The sequence below is a fragment of the Anastrepha obliqua genome, chromosome 3 (assembly GCF_027943255.1).
Source record: "Anastrepha obliqua isolate idAnaObli1 chromosome 3, idAnaObli1_1.0, whole genome shotgun sequence".
In the NCBI taxonomy this organism is placed as follows: domain Eukaryota; kingdom Metazoa; phylum Arthropoda; class Insecta; order Diptera; family Tephritidae; genus Anastrepha; species Anastrepha obliqua.
The window spans coordinates 114,463,182-114,488,040 of NC_072894.1; the positions used below are offsets into that span (position 1 = coordinate 114,463,182).

The 24,859-nt window shown below is 39.0% G+C and overlaps 3 protein-coding genes across 3 annotated transcripts; all 3 read right to left on the reverse strand.

Annotated features, from left to right (window-relative positions):
• Nucleotides 1-2,326: 2,326 nt before the first annotated feature.
• LOC129240922 (larval serum protein 1 beta chain-like) lies at nucleotides 2,327-4,986 on the reverse strand. Its single transcript, XM_054876994.1, has 2 exons — nucleotides 4,749-4,986; nucleotides 2,327-4,663 (listed from the first exon to the last, which is right to left on the reverse strand). The coding sequence occupies exons 1-2, from the start codon at nucleotides 4,956-4,958 to the stop codon at nucleotides 2,516-2,518; spliced, it is 2,358 nt and encodes a 785-aa protein (XP_054732969.1). The 5' UTR covers nucleotides 4,959-4,986; the 3' UTR covers nucleotides 2,327-2,515.
• Nucleotides 4,987-15,225: 10,239 nt separating this feature from the next.
• LOC129242167 (larval serum protein 1 beta chain-like) lies at nucleotides 15,226-16,276 on the reverse strand. The gene is made up of 2 exons (XM_054878730.1): nucleotides 16,264-16,276; nucleotides 15,226-15,959 (listed from the first exon to the last, which is right to left on the reverse strand). The coding sequence occupies exons 1-2, from the start codon at nucleotides 16,274-16,276 to the stop codon at nucleotides 15,319-15,321; spliced, it is 654 nt and encodes a 217-aa protein (XP_054734705.1). The 3' UTR covers nucleotides 15,226-15,318.
• Nucleotides 16,277-16,546: 270 nt separating this feature from the next.
• Nucleotides 16,547-24,859, reverse strand: LOC129242168 (uncharacterized). Its single transcript, XM_054878731.1, is given in 6 exon segments — nucleotides 16,547-17,708; nucleotides 17,710-18,702; nucleotides 18,788-19,012; nucleotides 21,847-21,984; nucleotides 22,335-24,467; nucleotides 24,561-24,859. Coding segments are annotated over 6 exon segments (4,860 nt in total). The 5' UTR covers nucleotides 24,771-24,859; the 3' UTR covers nucleotide 16,547.

Genomic DNA, 24,859 nt, shown 5'->3' on the forward strand with positions numbered 1-24,859 from the left:
TGATACGATAATATCACTTTTGAGGAACTTTTTGGCCAAAGTGGTATAACTTTTATAAAAAGCAAAAAATGTGATTTCTCTGCTATAAATTATGCAAAATTACATAAATTTGGTACAAATGATGAACTCAAAAAAAAAAAAAAAGAAAAATTAAAAAAAATAAATGCGACACAAGTAAAATATTAAAAAATGGGCGGTGCCACGCTCACTTTTGGGTAAATGCGTAACGGCTTAATCAAATTCATTCAAACTTGGTACAACTCTTTTAAATTCGAGATAAATTCTATTGAGCTCGGAAAAAACTTCACCTATTTTATACTTACATATGTTAAGATAAATTTTCCGTCTGCCCCTCTGCTGTTATAAATGAATGTTAATATATCAAAATCAAAAGTGTCGGGACTTTGAGACGATCCGCAGCAAAATTGACAAAATGGCGCGTATTTGAGCGTCCGTTGTTCCAGTCTGGGTTTCTATATCTGCTCGCCTTCAAAGCGAATTTCTCAAACGTGCTTTATTTTTTAAGGAGTGCAGATCTAAATTTGCTAGACCAATCGTTTTGACATTTTACACAGACTTCTTCACATAATTCACCAGGTATACCCTAATTATTTATCTTAACAAATTCGTCGTTTTTTGTTTTTGTGCGAATAAGGGCTTTTTGGCTTCCAAGTGCTACGAAAAATTAAAAACAAAAATTACTAGGGATACCTCGAGAAAGTTCTCCTTTAATAATCCCAGTTTGACTTTTTTATTTTAACTGCTTCTGGTGAGATTTATGAGGTACACCGCAAAATAACTTTTTTTTCGAGACGCCTCGGGAGATACACTATCACTCACTCAACTTTCTATAAATTTTCCAAAGAAAATTTATATGTGTCAAATGTTGCATTATAACATTTTTTTTCTATTGATGCCGCCTCCGAACGGCCAAGATGGTTTTCTTGAGTAGCTTTTATCATGGCAGAAATACCCTCGGTGGCTTGCCAATGTCTGCCGGGGGCGATCAACTTTTATCATTTGGTGTTTCATACGCAGAGTTTCGAATCAAGATACTACTGAATGGTAGTCACGCACCAGCTACAGCAGTCGCCGTATATATATGCATAAAGATGCCTACCAAATTTCAGTAAATTAAACAGTACCAAAATTTTAGTTCATAAGGGTGTTGACACACCCCCTTTTTCAATACTTACAACTGCTTTGCTGTTTGTATCCGATCGATGTAAAATGCATCGATTACCTTAGTACGCATAGTTCCAGAGATCAACAGTATGAATATTTGGCGGTGCCGCCCTTCGTTTTCCAATAACTATCTCTCTTAGAAGAGTCTTGCTACTCGTCTTTTACCAGGCCCTTGTATGAACTTGACTATTTCTTCAATTGAAGTTCACTGCTGCAGAATTTCACCGAAATCCGTTAACTTTTGCTTATATTCTTACGGCTTTCCCCTCTTTTTACTTTATACTACACTCAAGTTCAAATATGTTTTTTATGTTGTGTCATATTAAAGTTTAAGTGTGGAAATTTTATGAACATCCCGGCGATACTCTGGTATTCACTTAAGTATTCAACGAGCTTCTGACAACTAGGCACAATTTAAAGTATGAAATGAACTTCGAGGCTCATTTTTTGTACCCCTTTTAGTATAGTCATGCATTCTGGTCTCTTTTTTAAAGAAATACCATGTATATGGGCGTAATCCCCTAGTCTTTCTCTCTCTCGCAGCGTCTAATGGAAAAAGAGGGACAAGGCGGAATGAAATTCATTGACCTGGCGCTAGTTTTTGTACTCGTACACACAGTTGTCCAAATCTGCACAGTTTATGTTTAGCCTTCCTGCCTATCTTTAAGCTTTGCGCTCAGTGACGACTCGGAGGAGGTGAGAGGCTGCAAGTAGCCAAGTTCTTGTTGATAAATCGTCACCCTTTAAAAACTAGAGTTTTAGCTCACCTCTGAAATATTTATGCAAAAAATATTTAGCCTCGTTTTTCAGAGGAAGATGAGACGTTGGACTCTGTTCAGAACTACTTCTTAGCTTTTGTGGTTTTCCAGGCCTAAAAGAAGTAATGATAGAAGTGCAGCAACTCGGGTCTAAGGAACAATTGACTCTAATATACGCCCCAATGAATAACCGCAGGATAATGAATGCGAAGGTGTGGCCACATTGGCTTAAGTTTTTAAATGTTTTGAGCCTTCTCTGTCTTGAGTGACTTTTTTCCGACAATAAAGAATAAGTAGGACAACACTTTTAACTCTGTTCATTTAGTTTCATATCTTCAGTCCCCTCTAATTTGAAATCTATTAATTTAAAGTAGTTGTCGACATACTTTTTGAATCGTCGTAGCGATTGGTTGCACTTTTTTGTTTTATTGTATTTTGTTTTAATTGAATAACGCTTAAGATATTAATTCAACACTTGAACGCTACATAATAGTTGACAAGATTTTAATTTTTTCCTTAATTATACCCAATTCGATATTGAGTTTATGCCACAGCCAGCTCGAGCCTTAGATTTATTGGAAGTATTTGGTGTAGTAATGATTGTAGAAGTTGTAGTCGAAGTGACCGAAGTTCTCGTATTCCTCGTAGTATGGCTTGAGGGTGTTGTTGTGGTAGATGCTCACATCCATGAAGTAGCTGTTAGACATTGAGAGCAGTTCGAATTCATCAATTGGACGATCCAATGGATAACCGAATTGTTTGTTGTCAATATAACGTGTGCCGGAACCAATGCCGCTGCTGTAGCTTGAGTCGAAGTTGGAGTATTGCTCGACGGATGCTTGGTAGGGCGCAATGTGGAAGAACAATTGCACAGGGAATCCACTCTCCCAACCCTTAGGTAAGAGAAGACGATCTGGGAAACCAGAGTGTGGTTCGCTAATGTCTAATGGCAATTCGTATTTGCCATCGAAGGCAGCCATAACGTAGTGATACAGTTCGGTGTAAGTGGTGCGATCCTTCACAGTCCAGAGGTAGTCATCGGATGAGCGTTTGATTACATTTTCCCCAACAGTCAGCTCATAAACGAATTCATCCAACTCAACAAAGTTCTCGCGGTTCCTTTGCATTGAGATAAGACGTCCGTACTCATCGTATTTAGGTCCGTAGAATGAGCGAATTACAACTTTTTGTTGCTTGTCAGATTGCACTGTGATGTTAAAGTGGAATGGCTTGTGGTTGAGACGCATTTGACGAGCGTACAATGATTTATCCCAAACGAATGAACCATCAACGAATACCATTTTGTCATTCATCAAGTTGGTAACATCAATGTCTACCATGTCGAAATAGGTGACCAGTTCACTAGCCTCGACATTTTTGATTTCAACGCCGACAAGACCAATTTCCTCTTCGGTGTAAGAGGGGAGTTGGTTTTTGAAAAGGCGAAGTATTTCGGTGATCCAGGTAGCTCCACTGTAGGTGATAGGATCACGCATCATGGATTCGAAGTTCAATAGGACGTTGGGGGTTACTTCGTAATCGTTCTCTTCGACGTTGGCGAGGTACATATATTGCAGCATGTACCAGTCGTTGAAGAATTGTGTGTCAATACTATCAGTGCTACCTTGCAAAAGGTTTCCGATGTATTCAATAGATTCCGGTTGGCGCAGATCGATTTTCTGGCCATCCTGTGTAGTGTAAACTCCCGACACAATGCTACCATAGATACGCTTGTAATGGCTTTGGATTTGGTTCAATATGTCGAAGTTGCCATAAGCTTGTATTTCGAAGTAGTTCTTACGGTAGCTATAACCAACACCATTATACGAAACCAATTCTGGATCATAGCCCAGTTCGAAAGCATGATACCAAGATAGTTGAGGGATTTCACCGATACCATGGGACAAACGTTCCATGTAGTAACGAGCCAACATTTGGTCAATATTGTGGAGCCACCATTCACCACGGCGACTATTAACCGATCCGGCGATCAAGCCGAATGTTTTGCCATCCAAGAAGAAAGCATAGTCCATATTCAAATAATACCAATACGAGTTCCAGCCCAAATCCTCAGTGAAGTATGACAATACAGAGTGCTTATTGAAGAACTCAATATCACGAGTGTAGTCAACGGGATGCCAGAAAATTTTTATATCCTTCATGAATGACGCATATTTGTCGTCAGAAACAAGTTCGTAGGTGTTTTCGCGCAGTGGGAAGTTCTTCTCTGCAGGATACCAGTGTTCACCCAGACCCATAAGCTTCCACCATTGGTAGGTCTTGAAGTCTCTCATATAGAAGTAGTCTTGGTTGTGGTGTTTGTTGTTTCTGTAGTAGACATCGTTGAACTCCTTCTCGTACTGGTTATATTTGCTCCAGGTGTTGTAGTCAAATTTCTCAGCAGCGTAAATTAATTTGCTGTTGAGGAAGTATTGTGGGAATATTTCATAGATGGAGGGTAGCATCAGACCTTGGAAGTCATCACGATGGATAACGGCCAAAGTAAGAGCATATACGAACATGCCTTCGTTGACGTGCATGCGAGCCCAAGCGACGTTTCGTTGGAAGGTTTCCCAATCCTTGGCATAGTACAAGTAGTTGAAGAGACCATAAGCTTGTTTGTGGTGAGTCTTGACCAGTGCGCCAAAGAATTCACCTCTTGGCAACAGCACACCCATTTTGTGGGACTCGTAGAATTTCTCCATATAGCTATCGTAATGCTAAAATTATGCAGAATATTTTGTAAAGTTTTATATATTTTCCGTATGGAAGTAAAAGTGAAATGATGAAATGAATTTAGCTTACGGTATAAAGCGCCTTGTCATGGACCGCCTGCTGGCCCAACTTGATATATTCTTCGAACATCAATGGATCCTCTACACGGTAGACAATTTCAAGGAGGAACTTCTGCTTCTCCAAGAAATCATGATCGGCGACTGTAACCTTGTTGGTGGGAGGAACGCTGACGGCGGCTACCAGGCCAACGAGTGCCAAAAGAACGATAGTGAACTTCATCTCGACAACTGCTTCGGATTAGATACTTTGCTCCAATACCTAAAGACTGTTGATGTTTTGCCAGCAAAGGTGCCTTTATATACACATTCACTTATCAGTGAACGAACAGTTTTTTTCAGTAAAACTGTAAGAAAAAAATGAAGAATACAAAAACAAAACCTTTGCCGATTCTGCATGACCTTTTGTTGCCTAGGTAGTGAGCATAAACAATGCATTATGAAGAACAAATTTAAATGTTTATTAAATTTTATTTAGTTTTTATTTTCAGCATTAGGGTAAGACAAGCAGATAAGTCTTGGCCCAGTGCCTAAACAAAAATAGTCCGTAAGTCATGCGGTCTGCCCCCCTCGTATTGTTTGGGCGGAATGAGGGCAACAGTTGGGTTGAATAATAAAAAAATTATTGAAAAGGTTCGGTAACTATTGCGAAGAGACTTCTCTCTATTTGAGTTTACTCAGCTGGTATTATATGCCGAACATCGGCATAATACCTCTGTATTATTGCAACCATTTACCAATTAAATGCTTGAAATGCAGGTTATACCAATCAAAGAAATTATTCCGAGCTAGAAGTAATAAGGATGCAATGAATATATTATGAATTTCTTTAATTATATATTTTATACCGCCCCGGCGGTATGAGAAGCTTTTTCGTGGCAGAAATACACTCAGAGATTTGTCATTGCTATTATTAATAAATATCAAATCAAAATCATTTTCAAAGGATAATTAATAAACTCTGGTCTTGTCTAGGCCTAAGTTGGAAGCAACAGATGAGCGCATGGAGCGTTGTAGAAAGAGAGAAGCGGTGTATACCTATTCAAGAGAATAATAAGTAAATAGGAGGTGTGACAATTAATCCCGGATAACTTAATTATTACTTTGAAATTAAAAACTTCGGGTCAGTAATAGGACGTTTCTTTTGTGTTTTATGCTTTTATTTGAATGAAGGATTTCACTTATTAATGTTTTACTTTTTAAATTTTAACTTGTTAAGATGAGATGGCAGTGATTCAACTACAGATTTTAGCGTGGACTTGCTGATAGTGGCCCACTCTCTTTGTATTGCCACTTTTAACTCTCTTGTGGTGTTAAATTGATGCCCACGGATCTTCAGTAGGGTTCAAGTCCCACGCACACTTTGACATCATTACGATATCGAGTAAGTTTTCTGGTATTGTGGGATCTTCTGATCGTGAGGCTAAAATCAATCCGAGTGAATTTATTGATTTTGGTCTTGTTGGGTTCAAATGTTGTGGAGATGAAGGGCTTTAATTTCCGGCATACGGCATACGGCATCCGGTATCCGGCATCAAAGAGTCCTTTTGTAATGGCCCAATAGGTCGCACCAAACTGTTGTTTTCAATGGATGTAATGGCTGTTCTTGAATGGCTTCGTATTGCTCTTCAGCCCAAATATGGCAATTTTTCTCATTAACATAGCCATTAATGGGCCTCATCACCATAAGTTGGCCTGTTCGCGCGATGAACACTTTTCATAGAGCGTCGATTTTCGTAATATAATTTCACGATTTGTAAACCTTGTTGAGGGGTAAATCTTTTCATAATGAAATGCCAATGAATACTATGTATTTATTTTGACAGTAGTCACGCGTGATCTGTCAAAAAACCCCTATTAGAGAAAGTACCTCTAATCTGATCGCCCTTCATAATGCTTTCTTTGGCGTGGTTGACATTGCACCGGTTATGAGAACAGATACCAGTCCTTGAACCTTGCCAAACCTTTTAATATTCACACCCTTCTCAAGGGCTATTTCCAAACGTCCAGACATATTTCTAGCAGTATTCCAAACCTGCCCTAACGAAGGCACTTTCACAAAGAGGTGGAAGAAGCAAACACTTGTGCTTTTCGCCAAGGGCAACAAAAAGTCTGGCGAATTTGAGTCTTACCGACAAATATGTCTACTAGACACAATGCGAAAAATTCTCGAGAGTATTATTTGGGACAGATTGTCATCTTTCGCTGAAGATAAAGGTATTCCATCCACATACCAGTTTGGCTTCAGGAAATCCCACTCAACAGTGGATGCCATCAAATGCGTGGTAGATTTAGCAACAGAAGCCACTGAAGGCAAGAGATGGCGCGGCGGGGGAAAAAAGTACTGCGCTGTGGTATTTCTGGTCGTTAGAAACGCTTTTAACACGGCTAGCTGGCAACGTATACTGGGAACCCTCGCAAAAATAGTTATATTATCAGAATAATTGAGAGCTATTTCACGGACCGTAAACTGGGGGTTAGAAGCGACGAAGGCGCTGAGGAGTATATCGTGAAAGCAGGGGTTCCTCAAGGATCAGTTCTGGGTCCACTGCTATGGAACTTAATGTATGACGGTTCTAAGACTGGATATGCCCCCTAGAACTAAAGTCATTGGATTCGTGGAGGACAGCGCAAATGGTAATGGTAGCAAAGCAAATCCATGAAATTGAGAGGATCGCCAGTGAATCAGTAAGCAGAATCAAAGCTTGGCTAAGGTCTATGAATTTGGAATTAGCTGAGCAAAAGACCGATGTCCTAATAAGCAGCAGAAAGATAGTAGAAACCATAAATGTAAAAGTTGGGCCTGTAACTATTAGTTCAAAACCCGTTATTAAAAGCCTAGAGTGATGATCGACAGTCGTTTAAACTTCAAAACGTACCTGGAATATGCTGTGAAGAACGCATCGAGTGTGCAGTCGTGTCTGTCGCGAATAATGCAAACAACGGCGGTCCTAGCCGCAGCAAAAGAATACTATGTAGCAGGGTAGTCAGCTAGGTTCTCTTACATGCCGCACCGCTCTGGGCTGATGCACTGAACATAAATAGCTACACAAAAAAACTGATAGCCATCTATCAGCGCTTTTGTGGACTATCTGCGACTTCCGTACAATTTCAGCCGGTCGTTATAGCCGGTCTACGCCCCATAGGCATTTAGGGCGGAAGAAATGCAGAGAGTGTATTTAAGGCTATGCGAGTCCGACGGTAGAGCAAGTCGTAAAAATATTGCAGAAGAAGAAAGGCGTCATTCAATCTTCCACCGGTAAGCTCGGTGGAACAGGTCACCAAAAGGTAGATGGACGCATGGGCTAACACCCATTCTTACGACGTGGTTACAAAGGAAAAGGCGCTATGGAGAAACAAATTTCCATCAAACCCAATTCCTCTAAGGGCACGAGGTGTTTCGAAAATACCACCATAGATTCGGTTATGATAGTTCACCAAACTGCCCAAGACGCTGATCAGGTCGTGTTTCAATGCCTATGCTATGCTCCCGAATACTGTAGCATATTAAACGGAGAGAATATTATAGACTGGAAGCGAATCTGCACGCATGTAAACCATATCCCCAAAGATTTAAGACGCGCGGAGGTTCGTAGACGAAATACCTAGCAGCCTATGAGCTAACCAGCCCCTTGAAGTAATTTTTTTTGTACTGCTCCGCGGGGAGAGTGGTAGATAGTGGAGAGTTTAGTAGGAGGTGTGGCTGTAAGGCTACAAGTAGTGCATATTGCTATGCCGGTATAACAGTACTCATGAGAGTTTCCTCTTCACGGGCGTCATACCGGAAAAACCCCTTCTCAAAGGCATTCCACCATACAACTACCCGTTGTGTACAGCCTGTGTAAAATTTTGGGTTCCAACACTAATTTTTTTGAAGTGAAAACTTCTTTAGAATCGTTGGGAGTGATTTGAGAAAAAGTGAAACGAAAAAAGCGACCCTCTTGGCTACGAAGCGTTATATTATATGTTGATATAAACGTAGCGACGAACTAAATAACTTTTATTTTTTCTTGTGATTCGAACCAAGGATTTTGGATCGGAAGCTCACATTGCTAGTCGCTCGGCTACCGCGCCATGCTGTCGGCGCTGGCCTAAAAGTTATTTAGTTACGAAGCGTTATATTATATGTTGATATAAATATATATAATTATACAGTTATTTTATTTTATTTTATTTTATGATATGTTTATGAGGAGCTTTTTTTCATGGCAGAAATACACTCGGTGTTTTGCCATTGCCTGCTGAGGGGTGAGCGCTATTAGAAAAATAGTTTTCCTTAATTTTGGTGTGTTCACCGAGATTCGAACTGACGTTCTCTCTGTGAATTCTGAATAGTAGTCACGCACCAACCCATTCGGCTACGGCGTTTGTTTAATTTTACTGATGCAAAAATGAGGGAAAATATTTGAATAAAGTTTGCTTACTGTTTACACATTTTCCAAAGGTGACGGAGAACCAAAAACAAAAGTCGATTTTCAAACAAATACGAGTGCATATGTGTAATTGTGTTAGAGTTTCGGTCACGCCCCAGCAAAACCTGCGTGCATATGTGTTTGTAACATTCAAAAAAATGTAATTGTGTTAGAGTTTCGGTCACGCAGGTTTTGCTGGGGACGCTCATAATAGCAACCGCGTGTGTATTTTTATATTCGTAAATATTTTCATTTTTAAATATTTACCGCAATTATGCCGAAAAATAATGTAGAAAAGTGTCGTGAATATCGACAGAAAAAAAAATCAATAAATAGCATCACGGAATTCATTCACGAAAATTTAATAAAGTATACACCAGAAGTATCGCGGATACTTAGAAAAGATTACAATAAAGTTCCAATGATTTTAAGTGGCGATTTTAACGTAAATTTTGCATTGGACACAGCAGTTCCTTCAATTGACTTTCTCAATACAACATTCAATTTAAAAATGTGTAGCAATCGCACTGAATCGACAACACCATCAAAAGCAACAATTGACGCGGTATTTCAAAGATATGTTGACAACATCGAAACCAAAGCATTTGTATCATATTTTAGCTATCATAAGCCACTCGTATCATTTGTTGAAATTGAAAACATTGAGGATGAATAATAATAAAATGAAGAAAATAAAATATGAACTTTTTAGCAATATTATAATGAACCTATAATTATCCCGCCCCTAATGCTGCTTTCGTCTCATTCTCTCTCAGTTTGTTTTACGGAAGGTTTCACTTCTATCGTGTCTAACCGTTAGACTGGTATTTTTTTTCCAATTAGCCTTCTGCCGGAGTACAACGCCATCATTGCTTTGGGCACTCTATCTGCAACAATTAGTCCTCAATTTAGCTTTCTATGCAAAACAAGGCCTAAATATTTAGCCTTTTCTGTTACTCTCAGCCCTTGGGATATTGGTTTGAAAAGAGGTGTCTTTTGCTTCCTGCTAAAAAGTATTAGATCCGTTTTTTCCGGATTTACTCCACCAGTACGGCCCACATGCCCATGAATTTTTCCCATCATGAGAACGATTTTTTACCATCCGATGCATTGCCATCCCTACTGCAATTCTGATATTTAGCTTGGCACCGCAGAAACATAAAATTTAAAAAGTGCGTTATCCCGTATAAGATTAGATGATACGTGTTAATTTGCTAATTGAAAAAAAAAATGCTACTTCTATGCCATAAAGCCAAAATTCATTAAATTTATAATCTATTGAAACGTCGTGCAAGTTTTCGTTATGCATTTGACCTCGAACATGAATTTGATTCGAACAGATGTGCCAAACCATATTTATTTATAAATATATCATACCTACGTACGTGCGTATATACATACATACATACACACAATATATAATGCCTACATTATCTTATCATTACTCTTATCAGTGGATTGGAAAACTACCAATGTGGGCGACAATTAATCACACTTTAGGCGTGATGCTGATTTTATTTGTCTGTTGAGAGTATATAAATATTTGTATGTATGTACGTACATATACACACGTTTCTTCGTCTTTTTTACTTTCAGATAGTTTCAACACCTGCTGCCATAGCGTTGGCCAGTGTTGTCCCATAGGGAAAATTAGCACGCCAAAGCTTTACGAGAAGTCTATATTTAACGCGAAATCAAATTAAAAACATGTCAACAAAAATATAAGTAAAGTGATAATAATAATACTCAATTTCAGGGGCAAAATAATTCCAAATCAGGATGAAGGAACTACACCCGTGCTGGTCTAGCACACAAAAAAGTTGTTGCATATTTCAAGAGGACATAATTGTTCGTTTATTTTCTGTGTATTTTCTTTTGCTTTCTTTATACAAATATTTTGTTTGAGAATACCATTTGTGAAAATTTGCAGCGAATAATTTTTTAGAATATTTTGACCCTCTGGCGACCTCCCAAATGCCACCTTATTAAGGTTTTCCAAAAGAAGGGTCTAAATGACCTTTTCGTGAGAAAGCTACTAGGTTAAAATGTTCTAAAAAATTATTTCTCATGAAATTTAATTTTTTGTATTTAAACTACATATGCATGTCGCTCCGATATGTAGCCCTTTTTTCCACTAATTCTAAAAGCTCTAAGACCAAAAATTATCAACTTAATATGGCCATAAAAAACCAGTTTACCTTAGAATGCAAAACAGAAAGTGTAGGTTTTACTATATACGTCTCGGTCTTTCATCCTGAGTTGGAATCCTTCCGACCACAAAAATGCTATTGCACTTCTACTTCCTGATTGGCGCCATAACTGCCTAAACGATTTTGGCCGAGTTTTACAAAGCGTGCAAGTTGTTTCTTTCTCGTGCTTACTGCCGCCAGTTGGAAACACCAAGTGAAGCCAAGTTCTTTTCCACCTGATCTTTCCAACGCAAAAGAGGCTTTCCTCTTCGTCTGCTACCCCCACTGTGTAATAATATTGTATAAAAAAAGATATTAGATAAAAAGGTTGTGCTTGATCAAAAAATTCCCGGAATATTCAGAAAATTCAAAATACTTATACAATTTATTCCTTAAAAGTGATATTACTGGCTTCAAAGTACTCCCAATCAACTACAACGCACTTATGCCGGTTTTCGATTCAGCTCTAAAAAAAAATACTGGAATTCTATTTTGGGTATATCCATCAGAGCCGTTTTCGATTTTTTCATTACTTCCTTTCGCCTGTTAAAATACGTTTTCCGTAGTGGTTTTTTGAGTGAACAGATTACAGAAACAAATAGCAAGGAGCCATATCAGACGTATTCGGGGGCACCTGGATGGTACTCGAAAATAATCGCCACAGATAATAATGGCACTGTGCGCGGTGCGTTACCATGGTTCAAAATCTACGAGTAATTTTCTCACAATTTCTTTCTTTTTTGGCGAATTGCGAACGTCTCATAACACTCAAGTAATAGTGCTTTTAACTGCCTGATCCTCTGGAAAAATGCATGGCATACAAAGCCGTTGTAATCCTTAAAAACCGTGAGCATCGCTTTCTTTTTTGACTGAAAACGACTGGTCTTAGTTCATATAAAGCGCTCCACTCACTCGCTTGATGTGTGGATTGCGTGTTGTAGGTACTCATAAACCCACGTTTCGTCTCCAGTAATCATGCGTTTGATGAATGTTGGGTCGGGTTCAGCCTTGGAAATCATGTATTTTGCGATATCAATGCGGTCCCTATTTTGCATGAAATTCAGGCCCATTGGGATCAACTTTGCAATACCCTGAATGGATCCATAAGACATGTTCAAGTCCTCTGCCAGCTCTGTTATGGTTAACTTGCGGTTATTAATGAATTTTTCTTCCACTTTATTGAAGTTTTCATCAGCTTTCGATGTCGACAGTTACTACGTTTGTAATTTTCGATCAACTCTCGATCTCTTCTGAAGCGTTCATGCAACTCGTAAACGGCTGATTCCTTTAGAGTAACAGTTTCCCAATATTTCTAAGGTTTTCGCACCATTGAATCCATTTTTAACGAAACATTTAATACAAACTCGCTATTGAAAATTCAAATCCATTTTTAAAACTGTAAAAAATCGAAAACACATGTTGAGGTAGATTTACCCAAAACGGCGTAACTTTTACAAATGTCATAAAATTTTGCTGGGAATGTTAATTACAGAATTGGCGATCGAACAAAAATAAAAGAAAGGACCTCAAATCAGTCCAAACTGACCAGGGGAGGATCGCGAAGGGGTGGGTTTCCATGGGCAAGGAATGGATTGTAATTCCCTTGACTAACTACTGGTCTACTTCTGGAAAGGTGGGCTGTGTGTCAACCCAACAGGCGCTGACACCCCTCAGTTACTTTCTTTCGTGATACAAAGATTCTGACACCTTGGCACCATAAAGGACGAATTTTGGATTCACGTTCCAGTGAGCCTTCTTATCTTTGGACATCTATTGTCCGCGGATAACTCCAACCAACCTGTTATTATGCAAGGAATATACATGAGATGTCCAAACCTGCAGCTCGCTGTTACCCGGTTGAATGAGCAATTTGTTAGTCTGAGTGATATTCAATATGATATTCTAAGAAGCTTATTTCACGCATGGAAATCCTTTCTATATTTGTTGGTAATCGCTTACTCAGAATTACCCGTTAGACATTTGATCTCTTGTGAGAACAAAATTTCTGTTCCTCCCAATTTTGGTTTCGTCAGATGATTTTGAAGTGAAAACTTCTTTAGAATCGCTGGGAGTGATTTGAGAAAAAGTGAAACGAAAAAAGCGACCCTCTTGGCTACGAAGCGTTATATTATATGTTGATATAAACGTAGCGACGAACTAAATAACTTTTATTTTTTCTTGTGATTCGAACCAAGGATTTTGGATCGGAAGCTCACATTGCTAGTCGCTCGGCTACCGCGCCATGCTGTCGGCGCTGGCCTAAAAGTTATTTAGTTACGAAGCGTTATATTATATGTTGATATAAATATATATAATTATACAGTTATTTTATTTTATTTTATTTTATGATATGTTTATGAGGAGCTTTTTTTCATGGCAGAAATACACTCGGTGTTTTGCCATTGCCTGCTGAGGGGTGAGCGCTATTAGAAAAATAGTTTTCCTTAATTTTGGTGTGTTCACCGAGATTCGAACTGACGTTCTCTCTGTGAATTCTGAATAGTAGTCACGCACCAACCCATTCGGCTACGGCGTTTGTTTAATTTTACTGATGCAAAAATGAGGGAAAATATTTGAATAAAGTTTGCTTACTGTTTACACATTTTCCAAAGGTGACGGAGAACCAAAAACAAAAGTCGATTTTCAAACAAATACGAGTGCATATGTGTAATTGTGTTAGAGTTTCGGTCACGCCCCAGCAAAACCTGCGTGCATATGTGTTTGTAACATTCAAAAAAATGTAATTGTGTTAGAGTTTCGGTCACGCAGGTTTTGCTGGGGACGCTCATAATAGCAACCGCGTGTGTATTTTTATATTCGTAAATATTTTCATTTTTAAATATTTACCGCAATTATGCCGAAAAATAATGTAGAAAAGTGTCGTGAATATCGACAGAAAAAAAAATCAATAAATAGCATCACGGAATTCATTCACGAAAATTTAATAAAGTATACACCAGAAGTATCGCGGATACTTAGAAAAGATTACAATAAAGTTCCAATGATTTTAAGTGGCGATTTTAACGTAAATTTTGCATTGGACACAGCAGTTCCTTCAATTGACTTTCTCAATACAACATTCAATTTAAAAATGTGTAACAATCGCACTGAATCGACAACACCATCAAAAGCAACAATTGACGCGGTATTTCAAAGATATGTTGACAACATCGAAACCAAAGCATTTGTATCATATTTTAGCTATCATAAGCCACTCGTATCATTTGTTGAAATTGAAAACATTGAGGATGAATAATAATAAAATGAAGAAAATAAAATATGAACTTTTTAGCAATATTATAATGAACCTATAATTATCCCGCCCCTAATGCTGCTTTCGTCTCATTCTCTCTCAGTTTGTTTTACGGAAGGTTTCACTTCTATCGTGTCTAACCGTTAGACTGGTATTTTTTTTTTTATGCGTATGGAACGTTCAGAGATTTCATTGGATTAAAAGACAGTTTTTCAACGGCAGTCGGTTCTGTATTACCGAAACGATTCGGGTTTTCATCTGGCCAAGGATTGTCACTCCAGCAGTATTCCCCCTACATGTATTGGGAATCTTTATGCTGTAAATGTAAATGCATCCTATAAATTCAGCGCTGACTACTGCCTTGATTACCTGCCTGCCTGCTTACAATATAGATCTGCAAAACCCAGATGCATTAAATGCCATTAAGTTCTTCCAGAGTTAGTCTACCTCCAGCTTTCATAGCAAGAGAGAAAGTGTTCTATCTTAAGGACATTAAGCGTTTACTGATTGAGAACATAAATACTTGATTCTTCTATCTTTCAAGAGTAAGTGTAATAATCTACCCAGTATATCTCTGTTTTAATAACTAAAAGAAGTTGTCGAATACATTTTTATTACATTTTATTAAAGCATTTTCTTTTGCTCCTTTAACACTTACAATACTAAATCATGACTTCAGAGCCACTTGACAATATTTCCTTATTTTACTTAAATATATCCAATCCTATATTAAGTTTGTTGGAAGTATTTGGTGTAGTAATTATTGTAGAAGCTGCAGTCAAAGTGACCGAAGTTCTCGTATTCCTTGTAGTATTGCTTGAGGGTGTTGTTGTGGTAGATGCTCACATCCATGAAGTAGGTGTTAGATATTGAAAGCAGTTCGGATTCATCAATTGGACGATCTAATGGATAACCGAATGGTTTGTTGTCAATATAACGTGTGCCGGAACCAATGCCGCTGCTGTAGCTTGAGTCGAAGTTGGAGTATTGCTCGACGGATGCTTGGTAGGGCGCAATGTGGAAGAACAATTGCACAGGGAATCCACTCTCCCAACCCTTAGGTAAGAGAAGACGATCTGGGAAACCAGAGTGTGGTTCGCTAATGTCTAATGGCAATTCGTATTTGCCATCGAAGGCAGCCATAACGTAGTGATACAATTCTGTGTAAGTGGTGCGATCCTTCACAGTCCAGAGGTAGTCATCGGATGAGCGTTTGATCACATTTTCCCCAACAGTCAGCTCATAAACGAATTCATCCAACTCAACAAAGTTCTCGCGGTTCTCTTGCAGTGAGATAAGACGTCCGTACTCATCGTACTTAGGACCGTAGAATGAGCGAATTACAACTTTTTGTTGCTTGTCAGATTGCACTGTGATGGTATTTTTTTTTTTATGCGTATGGAACGTTCAGAGATTTCATTGGATTAAAAGACAGTTTTTCAACGGCAGTCGGTTCTGTATTACCGAAACGATTCGGGTTTTCATCTGGCCAAGGATTGTCACTCCAGCAGTATTCCCCCTACATGTATTGGGAATCTTTATGCTGTAAATGTAAATGCATCCTATAAATTCAGCGCTGACTACTGCCTTGATTACCTGCCTGCCTGCTTACAATATAGATCTGCAAAACCCAGATGCATTAAATGCCATTAAGTTCTTCCAGAGTTAGTCTACCTCCAGCTTTCATAGCAAGAGAGAAAGTGTTCTATCTTAAGGACATTAAGCGTTTACTGATTGAGAACATAAATACTTGATTCTTCTATCTTTCAAGAGTAAGTGTAATAATCTACCCAGTATATCTCTGTTTTAATAACTAAAAGAAGTTGTCGAATACATTTTTATTACATTTTATTAAAGCATTTTCTTTTGCTCCTTTAACACTTACAATACTAAATCATGACTTCAGAGCCACTTGACAATATTTTCTTTTTTTTTACTTAAATATATCCAATCCTATATTAAGTTTGTTGGAAGTATTTGGTGTAGTAATTATTGTAGAAGCTGCAGTCAAAGTGACCGAAGTTCTCGTATTCCTTGTAGTATTGCTTGAGGGTGTTGTTGTGGTAGATGCTCACATCCATGAAGTAGGTGTTAGATATTGAAAGCAGTTCGGATTCATCAATTGGACGATCTAATGGATAACCGAATGGTTTGTTGTCAATATAACGTGTGCCGGAACCAATGCCGCTGCTGTAGCTTGAGTCGAAGTTGGAGTATTGCTCGACGGATGCTTGGTAGGGCGCAATGTGGAAGAACAATTGCACAGGGAATCCACTCTCCCAACCCTTAGGTAAGAGAAGACGATCTGGGAAACCAGAGTGTGGTTCGCTAATGTCTAATGGCAATTCGTATTTGCCATCGAAGGCAGCCATAACGTAGTGATACAATTCTGTGTAAGTGGTGCGATCCTTCACAGTCCAGAGGTAGTCATCGGATGAGCGTTTGATCACATTTTCCCCAACAGTCAGCTCATAAACGAATTCATCCAACTCAACAAAGTTCTCGCGGTTCTCTTGCAGTGAGATAAGACGTCCGTACTCATCGTACTTAGGACCGTAGAATGAGCGAATTACAACTTTTTGTTGCTTGTCAGATTGCACTGTGATGTTAAAGTGGAATGGCTTGTGGTTGAGACGCATTTGACGAGCGTACAATGATTTATCCCAAACGAATGAACCATCAACGAATACCATTTTGTCATTCATCAAGTTGGTAACATCAATGTCTACCATGTCGAAATAGGTGACCAGTTCACTAGCCTCGACATTTTTGATTTCAACGCCGGTAAGACCAATTTCCTCTTCGGTGTAAGGAGGGAGATGCTTTTTGAAAATATTTAATATTTCGGTGCCACATGTGGCCATGCTGAGAGAGAGAGGAACACGCATCATGGTTTCGAAGTTCAATAGAGCGTTGGGGATTACTTCGTAATCATTCTCTTTGACGTCGGCGAAGTACATATAGTGCAGCATGTACCAGTAGTTGTAGAAGTGTTTATCGGGGCTATCGACATTGCTTTGCACATAGTTTCCGATGTATTCAATAGATTCCGGTTGACGCAAATCGATTTTTTCACCATCCTGTGTGGTGTAGACTCCGGACACAATTTTATCATAGATATCTTTTGTAATGGCTTTGGATTTGGTTCAGTGTATCGAAGTTGCCATAATTTTGAATTTCGTAGTAGTTTTTGCGGTAGCTATAACCAACACCATTATACGAAACCAATTCTGGATCATAGCCCAGTTCGAAAACATGATACCAAGATAGTTGAGGGATTTCACCGATCCCATGGGATAAACGTTCCATGTAGTAACGAGCTAACATCCGGTCAATATTGTAGAGCCACCATTCATCACGGCGACTATTAACCGATCCGGCGATCAAGCCGAATGTTTTGCCATCCAAGAAGAAAGCATAGTCCATATTCAAATAATACCAATACGAGTTCCAGCCCAAATCCTCAGTGAAGTATGACAATACAGAGTGGTGATTGAAGAACTCAATATCACGAGTGTAGTCAACGGGATGCCAGAAAATGTTGATATCCTTCATGAATGAGGCATATTTGTCGTCAGAAACAAGTTCGTAGGTGTTTTCGCGCAGTGGGAAGTTCTTCTCTGCAGCATACCAGTGTTCACCCAGACCCATGAGTTTCCACCATTGGTAGGTCTTGAAGTCTTTGACATAGAAGTAGTTTTGGTTGTAGTATTTGTTGTTTTTGTAGTAGACATCGTTGAACTCCTTCTCGTACAGGTTATATTTGCTCCAGGTGTTGTAGTCAAATTTCTCAGCAGCGTAAATTAATTTGCTGTTGAGGAAGTATTGTGGGAAGATTTCATAGATGGAGGGTAGCATCAGACCTTGGAAGTCATCACGATGGATAACGGCCAAAGTAAGAGCATAGACGAACATGCCTTCATTGACGTGCATGCGAGCCCAAGCGACGTTTCGTTGGAAGGTTTCCCAATCCTTGGCATAGTAGAAGTAGTTGAAGAGACCATAAGCTTGTTTATGGTGAGTCTTGACCAGTGCGCCGAAGAATTCACCTCTTGGCAACAGCATACCCATTTTGTGGAACTCGTAGAATTTCTCCATATAGCTATCGTAATGCTGAAATTATGCAGAATATTTTGTAAAGTTTTATAATTTTTCTATATGGAAGTAAAAATTAAATGATGAAATGAATTTAGCTTACGGTATAAAGCGCCTTGTCATGGACCGCCTGCTGACCCATCTTGATGTATTCTTCGAACATCAATGGATCCTCTACACGGTAGACAATTTCAAGGAGAAACTTCTGCTTCTCCAAGAAAGCATGATCGGCGACTGTAACCTTGTTGGTGGGAGGAACGCTGACGGCGGCTACCAGGCCAACGAGTGCCAAAAGAACGATAGTGAACTTCATCCCAACAACTGCTCCGGATTAGATACTTTGCTCCAATACCTAAAGAGTGTTGATGTTTTGTCAGCAAAAATGCTTATCAGTGAACGAATAGTTTTTTCCAGTCAAACTGTAAGGAAAAAAAAACCATTGCCAATTCTTCATGACCTGCTAGTGATCATAAACAATGCATTATGAAGAATAAATTTAAATGCATATTTATTAAATGTTTTATTTTTTATTTCAGTATTAGGGTAAAATAAGCAGATAAGTGTTTTTACATTGTGTGTGAAGATGTGGTATAGCTATTGAAGGCACAATTATAGGAATCACAAATAATGGTTCTTCTCGAATCCACAAGCAGCATCTGAAATAATTGCCAGCAGTGCTGAGACTTGACACATATTTCAAACAATGAGCTCGGATGCAATTATAGAGGCAATAAGTAGCCGTTTTGTTTGCATGGAAGTTAACTTTAATATTTTATCACGATTGTCAATACACTTTAGGTCGCTTTTTTTATGGAACTGAACCAGTTCTATCCTTATGCCATAGATTTTACCTGTCGGTCCGGCACTTTTCATATATCCGACCTGCTTTTTACTATTAAGAAAACGATGCTATCTTCTCTGCCTTTCTTGGCCCAGCGCCTAAACAAAAATAGTCCGTAAGTCATGTAGTCTTCGCCCCTCGCAACAGCTGGGTTTAACTTTTAAATTTTACCTTGGTTAAGACCTTTTCACTCTCTTGAGGTGTTAAATTTATGTATATTCTTCTATAGGGTTCAAATCCGAACTTTTTAATGGCCAGTCCAATAGCGGTACTTTCCTGGACCAAAATGCTTTGGAGCATTGTTTTGTTGAAATATCCAAATGTCACCATAACATTTAGATCCACTTTTTTTGTTTTACGAGGATTAAGCATCGAAAGTCTTTAACCCGTCAGTATTGGACTTTATCCCGTGCTTCATATCGGTGATTGACAATGAAATATTATACCATGCATACTTTTACGTCATTATGATTTCGACTAAGTTTTCTGGTATTATCGGATCTTATGATATTGTGTCTAAATCTCGTGTGCTAGCCATAAATGGTGAGTATACAAAAAATACAGGCGACTCACATTGCTTAAACCGATGTAGATAATTCTGGTAGCAACCATGACCTATCAGGAGTTTTATTAGCTCAAAGTTAATCTGCCCATATCTTCGATTTAAACATCTCTCTATGTTTGCGCAAAGTTTGTACAAGTCACCTCATGGTTTTCCATCCAAAGATTTCCTCACAATTGTCGGGCGACTCTGCAGGTGGGTTCTCTACGCCATCTTTCATTCGTTGCGCTTACAATTTTCAATTTACAAAAATAGGTAGTTCGCAAGTCTGTAAGGGTATGCCTATGTCATTGTCTTTGTGCTCATCAGTCAACTTGGTGCCAAGTCTCGCTAGTTCATTGGCCCTACAGTTACCCCCAATGTCACAATGGCTAGAAACCCATGTTACCTTTAGTTGAAATGAATAAGCCATATCGTTAGAGGTGTGCGGTATTTCATGGCTACCTTGGAGGGATTTTATCGCCGCTTAGCTATCAGTAAAAATATAGATATTTTCTCCTACCAGTGTTACGGTTTTTATTATTGCCACCAGTTCAACATGGAAGACACTGCAGTAGTCGGGAAGTCGCAAACTAAAAGAGATTCCCAGATGTTCGGAATATGGCCAGATGCAAATCTACTGGAAGGAAGTTTAATGCCTTTGAAGATGTGAATTACATTGCACCGATTATGAGAACAGATGCGAGTCGGTGAATCTTGTCAATCCTTTAATGTTCACACGCTCTTAAGGGCATTTCACTTTACTACAATGTCATAGTAGAAAATTGGCTTAACTTTAGGCCGGAAAATTGGTCCTGTTTTTTTTCAATTAGCCTTCTGCAGGAGTAATACGACGTCATTGGTTTGCGTTCTCTACCTGCTACAGCGACTCCCCAATTTAGCTTTCTATGCAGTAAACGCCTCTTCCATTAATCTCAGGGGTGCTCCCTCAGGGATATTTGTTTGAGAACAGGTGTTTTATGTTTCCTGCTAAAGAGTCGCCGAACCGTTTTTTCCGGATTTACCTATGAATTATTCCCATTATGAAAACGGTTTTTCTATGCGTATATGATAAACGCTTTGCTTTGCCATCTCTACTGTAATTCTGATATTCTGCTTGGCACCACAGAAATATAAAATTTAAAAACTGTGTGTGTTGAAAAAATGTATATCTATTATATATAAAATCTGTTATTTCTATGCCATAAAGCCAAAATTCATTAAATTTGTATTCTTATGAAATGTCGTTCAAGTTTTCGTTAAGTATGTGACCTCGAACTTGGGTTTGAACAGATGTGCCAGCCCATATTTATTTATAAATATATCATACATACGTACCTAAAAGTACATATATATATATATACATACATATATACAAAATATAATACCTACATTATCTCTTTCACTGGTTTTGACGACGGCAGTGAGGCGATCAGTTAAACTCTATTTCCTAAGCTTGGTTTCAAATTCAATAACCAAATTTGTCAAGTAACGTTTATAGTAATCAGAAGCTGAAAACTTTATTGTGATCAATAAGTTTAACAATATAATATCAAAATTCCTATATAATTTAACTTACACTTTCTTTTCTGCTGCGTCTATGCGCTTTCGTCAACGGCTAAATGCAAAGAACTGAATTTGCTGCTATTTGGCATGTGTTAAATGCGGAATGCGAGAGAAATACAATAGATAGATGAGAAAATGCAAAATGGGTTGCCAAAGCGACTTTTCGCAACACCCCTCTTCGTGAATCTTAAGCAGTTTTATGCATGACGGTTACCTCTTCTGATCCAGAGCTAACATTATCTGTTAGTTCTCGAATACCACTGGAGTGGTTTGGCGTAAGGGCTTCATCTTCGGCTGCATTAGGCGGCACTTTCGATGTCAGCTCCTTACTGCTCCTCTCACAAGCGGGAATCTAGCGTTCACACCAAAAGAGAAACTATCCTATCTTGGGGACATTAAAGCTTTACTGATTGAAGGCCAGCATACATATTTGATACTTCTAAATTCTTATCTTGCAAAGGTAAGTGTAATAATATTCTCAGTATAACTCTGTTTTAATAATTAAACGAAGTTGTCGGATACATATTTAACTGCCGTAACCATCAGTTGAACTTTTTATTTATTGCATTTTCTTTTGCTCCTTTAACACTTACAATACTAAATAAACACTTGAGAGTCACTTGACAAGGTTTTCATATTTTACATAAATATATCCAATCCGATATTTAGTTTATGCCACAGCCAGCTCGAGCCTTTGGTTTAGTGGAAGTATTTGGTGTAGTAATTATTGTAGAAGTTGTAGTCAAAGTGACCGAAGTTCTCGTATTCCTCGTAGTATGGCTTGAGGGTGTTGTTGTGGTAGATGCTCACATCCATGAAGTAGCTGTTAGACATTGAGAGCAGTTCGAATTCATCAATTGGACGATCCAATGGATAACCGAATTGTTTGTTGTCAATATAACGTGTGCCGGAACCAATGCCGCTGCTGTAGCTTGAGTCGAAGTTGGAGTATTGCTCGACGGATGCTTGGTAGGGCGCAATGTGGAAGAACAATTGCACAGGGAATCCACTCTCCCAACCCTTAGGTAAGAGAAGACGATCTGGGAAACCAGAGTGTGGTTCGCTAATGTCTAATGGCAATTCGTATTTGCCATCGAAGGCAGCCATAACGTAGTGGTACAGTTCGGTGTAAGTGGTGCGATCCTTCACAGTCCAGAGGTAGTCATCGGATGAGCGTTTGATTACATTTTCCCCAACAGTCAGCTCATAAACGAATTCATCCAACTCAACAAAATTCTCGCGGTTCTCTTGCAGTGAGATAAGACGTCCGTACTCATCGTACTTAGGACCGTAGAATGAGCGAATTACAACTTTTTGTTGCTTGTCAGATTGCACTGTGATGTTAAAGTGGAATGGCTTGTGATTGAGACGCATTTGACGAGCGTACAATGATTTATCCCAAACGAATGAACCATCAACGAATACCATTTTGTCATTCATCAAGTTGGTAACATCAATGTCTACCATGTCGAAATAGGTGACCAGTTCACTAGCCTCGACATTTTTGATTTCAACGCCGGTAAGACCAATTTCCTCTTCGGTGTAAGAGGGGAGTTGGTTTTTGAAAAGGCGAAGTATTTCGGTGATCCAGGTAGCTCCACTGTAGGTGATAGGATCACGCATCATGGATTCGAAGTTCAATAGGACGTTGGGGGTTACTTCGTAATCGTTCTCTTCGACGTTGGCGAGGTACATATATTGCAGCATGTACCAGTCGTTGAAGAATTGTCTGTCAATACTATCAATGCTACCTTGCAAAAGGTTTCCGATGTATTCAATAGATTCCGGTTGGCGCAGATCGATTTTCTGACCATCCTGTGTAGTGTAAACTCCCGACACAATGCTACCATAGATACGCTTGTAATGGCTTTGGATTTGGTTCAATATGTCGAAGTTGCCATAAGCTTGTATTTCGAAGTAGTTCTTACGGTAGCTATAACCAACACCATTATACGAAACCAATTCTGGATCATAACCTTGTTCGAAAGCATGATACCAAGATAGTTGAGGGATTTCACCGATACCATGGGACAAACGTTCCATGTAGTAACGAGCCAACATTTGGTCAATATTGTAGAGCCACCATTCACCACGGCGATCCTTATTCAAACCGAATGTTTTGCCATCCAAGAAGAAAGCATAGTCCATATTCAAATAATACCAATACGAGTTCCAGCCCAAATCCTCAGTGAAGTATGACAATACAGAGTGGTGATTGAAGAACTCAATATCACGAGTGTAGTCAACGGGATGCCAGAAAATTTTGATATCCTTCATGAATGAGGCATATTTGTCGTCAGAAACAAGTTCGTAGGTGTTTTCGCGCAGTGGGAAGTTCTTCTCTGCAGCATGCCAGTGTTCACCCAGACCCATAAGCTTCCACCATTGGTAGGTCTTGAAGTCTCTCATATAGAAGTAGTCTTTGTTGTGGTGTTTGTTGTTTCTGTAGTAGACATCGTTGAACTCCTTCTCGTACTGGTTATATTTGCTCCAGGTGTTGTAGTCAAATTTCTCAGCAGCGTAAATTAATTTGCTGTTGAGGAAGTATTGTGGGAATATTTCATAGATGGAGGGTAGCATCAGACCTTGGAAGTCATCACGATGGATAACGGCCAAAGTAAGAGCATAGACGAACATGCCTTCGTTGACGTGCATGCGAGCCCAAGCGACGTTTCGTTGGAAGGTTTCCCAATCCTTGGCATAGTAGAAGTAGTTGAAGAGACCATAAGCTTGTTTGTGGTGAGTCTTGACCAGTGCGCCAAAGAATTCACCTCTTGGCAACAGCACACCCATTTTGTAGGACTCGTAGAATTTCTCCATATAGCTATCGTAATGCTGAAATTATGCAGAATATTTTGTAAAGTTTTATATATTTTCCGTATGAAAGTAAAAGTTAAATATGGAATGAATGAATGAATTTTAACTGACGGTATAAAGCGCCTTGTCATGGACTGTCTGTTGACCCATCTTGATGTATTCTTCGAACATTAATGGATCCTCTACGCGGTAAACAATTTCAAGGAGAAACTTCTGCTTCTCCAAGAAAGCATGATCGGCGACTGTAACCTTGTTGGTGGGAGGAACGCTGACGGCGGCTACCAGGCCAACGAGTGCCAAAAGAACGATAGTGAACTTCATCTCGACAACTGCTCCGGATTAGATACTTTGCTCCAATACCTAAAGACTGTTGATGTTCTGCCAGCAAAGATGCCTTTATATACACTTTC

What these genes read in the sequence shown, in the direction of transcription:
- LOC129240922 (XM_054876994.1), bottom strand. Translation starts at nt 4,958, where the DNA reads ATGAAGTTCACTATCGTTCTTTTGGCACTCGTTGGCCTGGTAGCCGCC. An exon ending in ATGACAAGGCGCTTTATACC is followed by an intron (nt 4,664 to 4,748) that starts GTAAGCTAAATT and finishes GCATAATTTTAG; the next exon opens with CATTACGATAGCTATATGGA.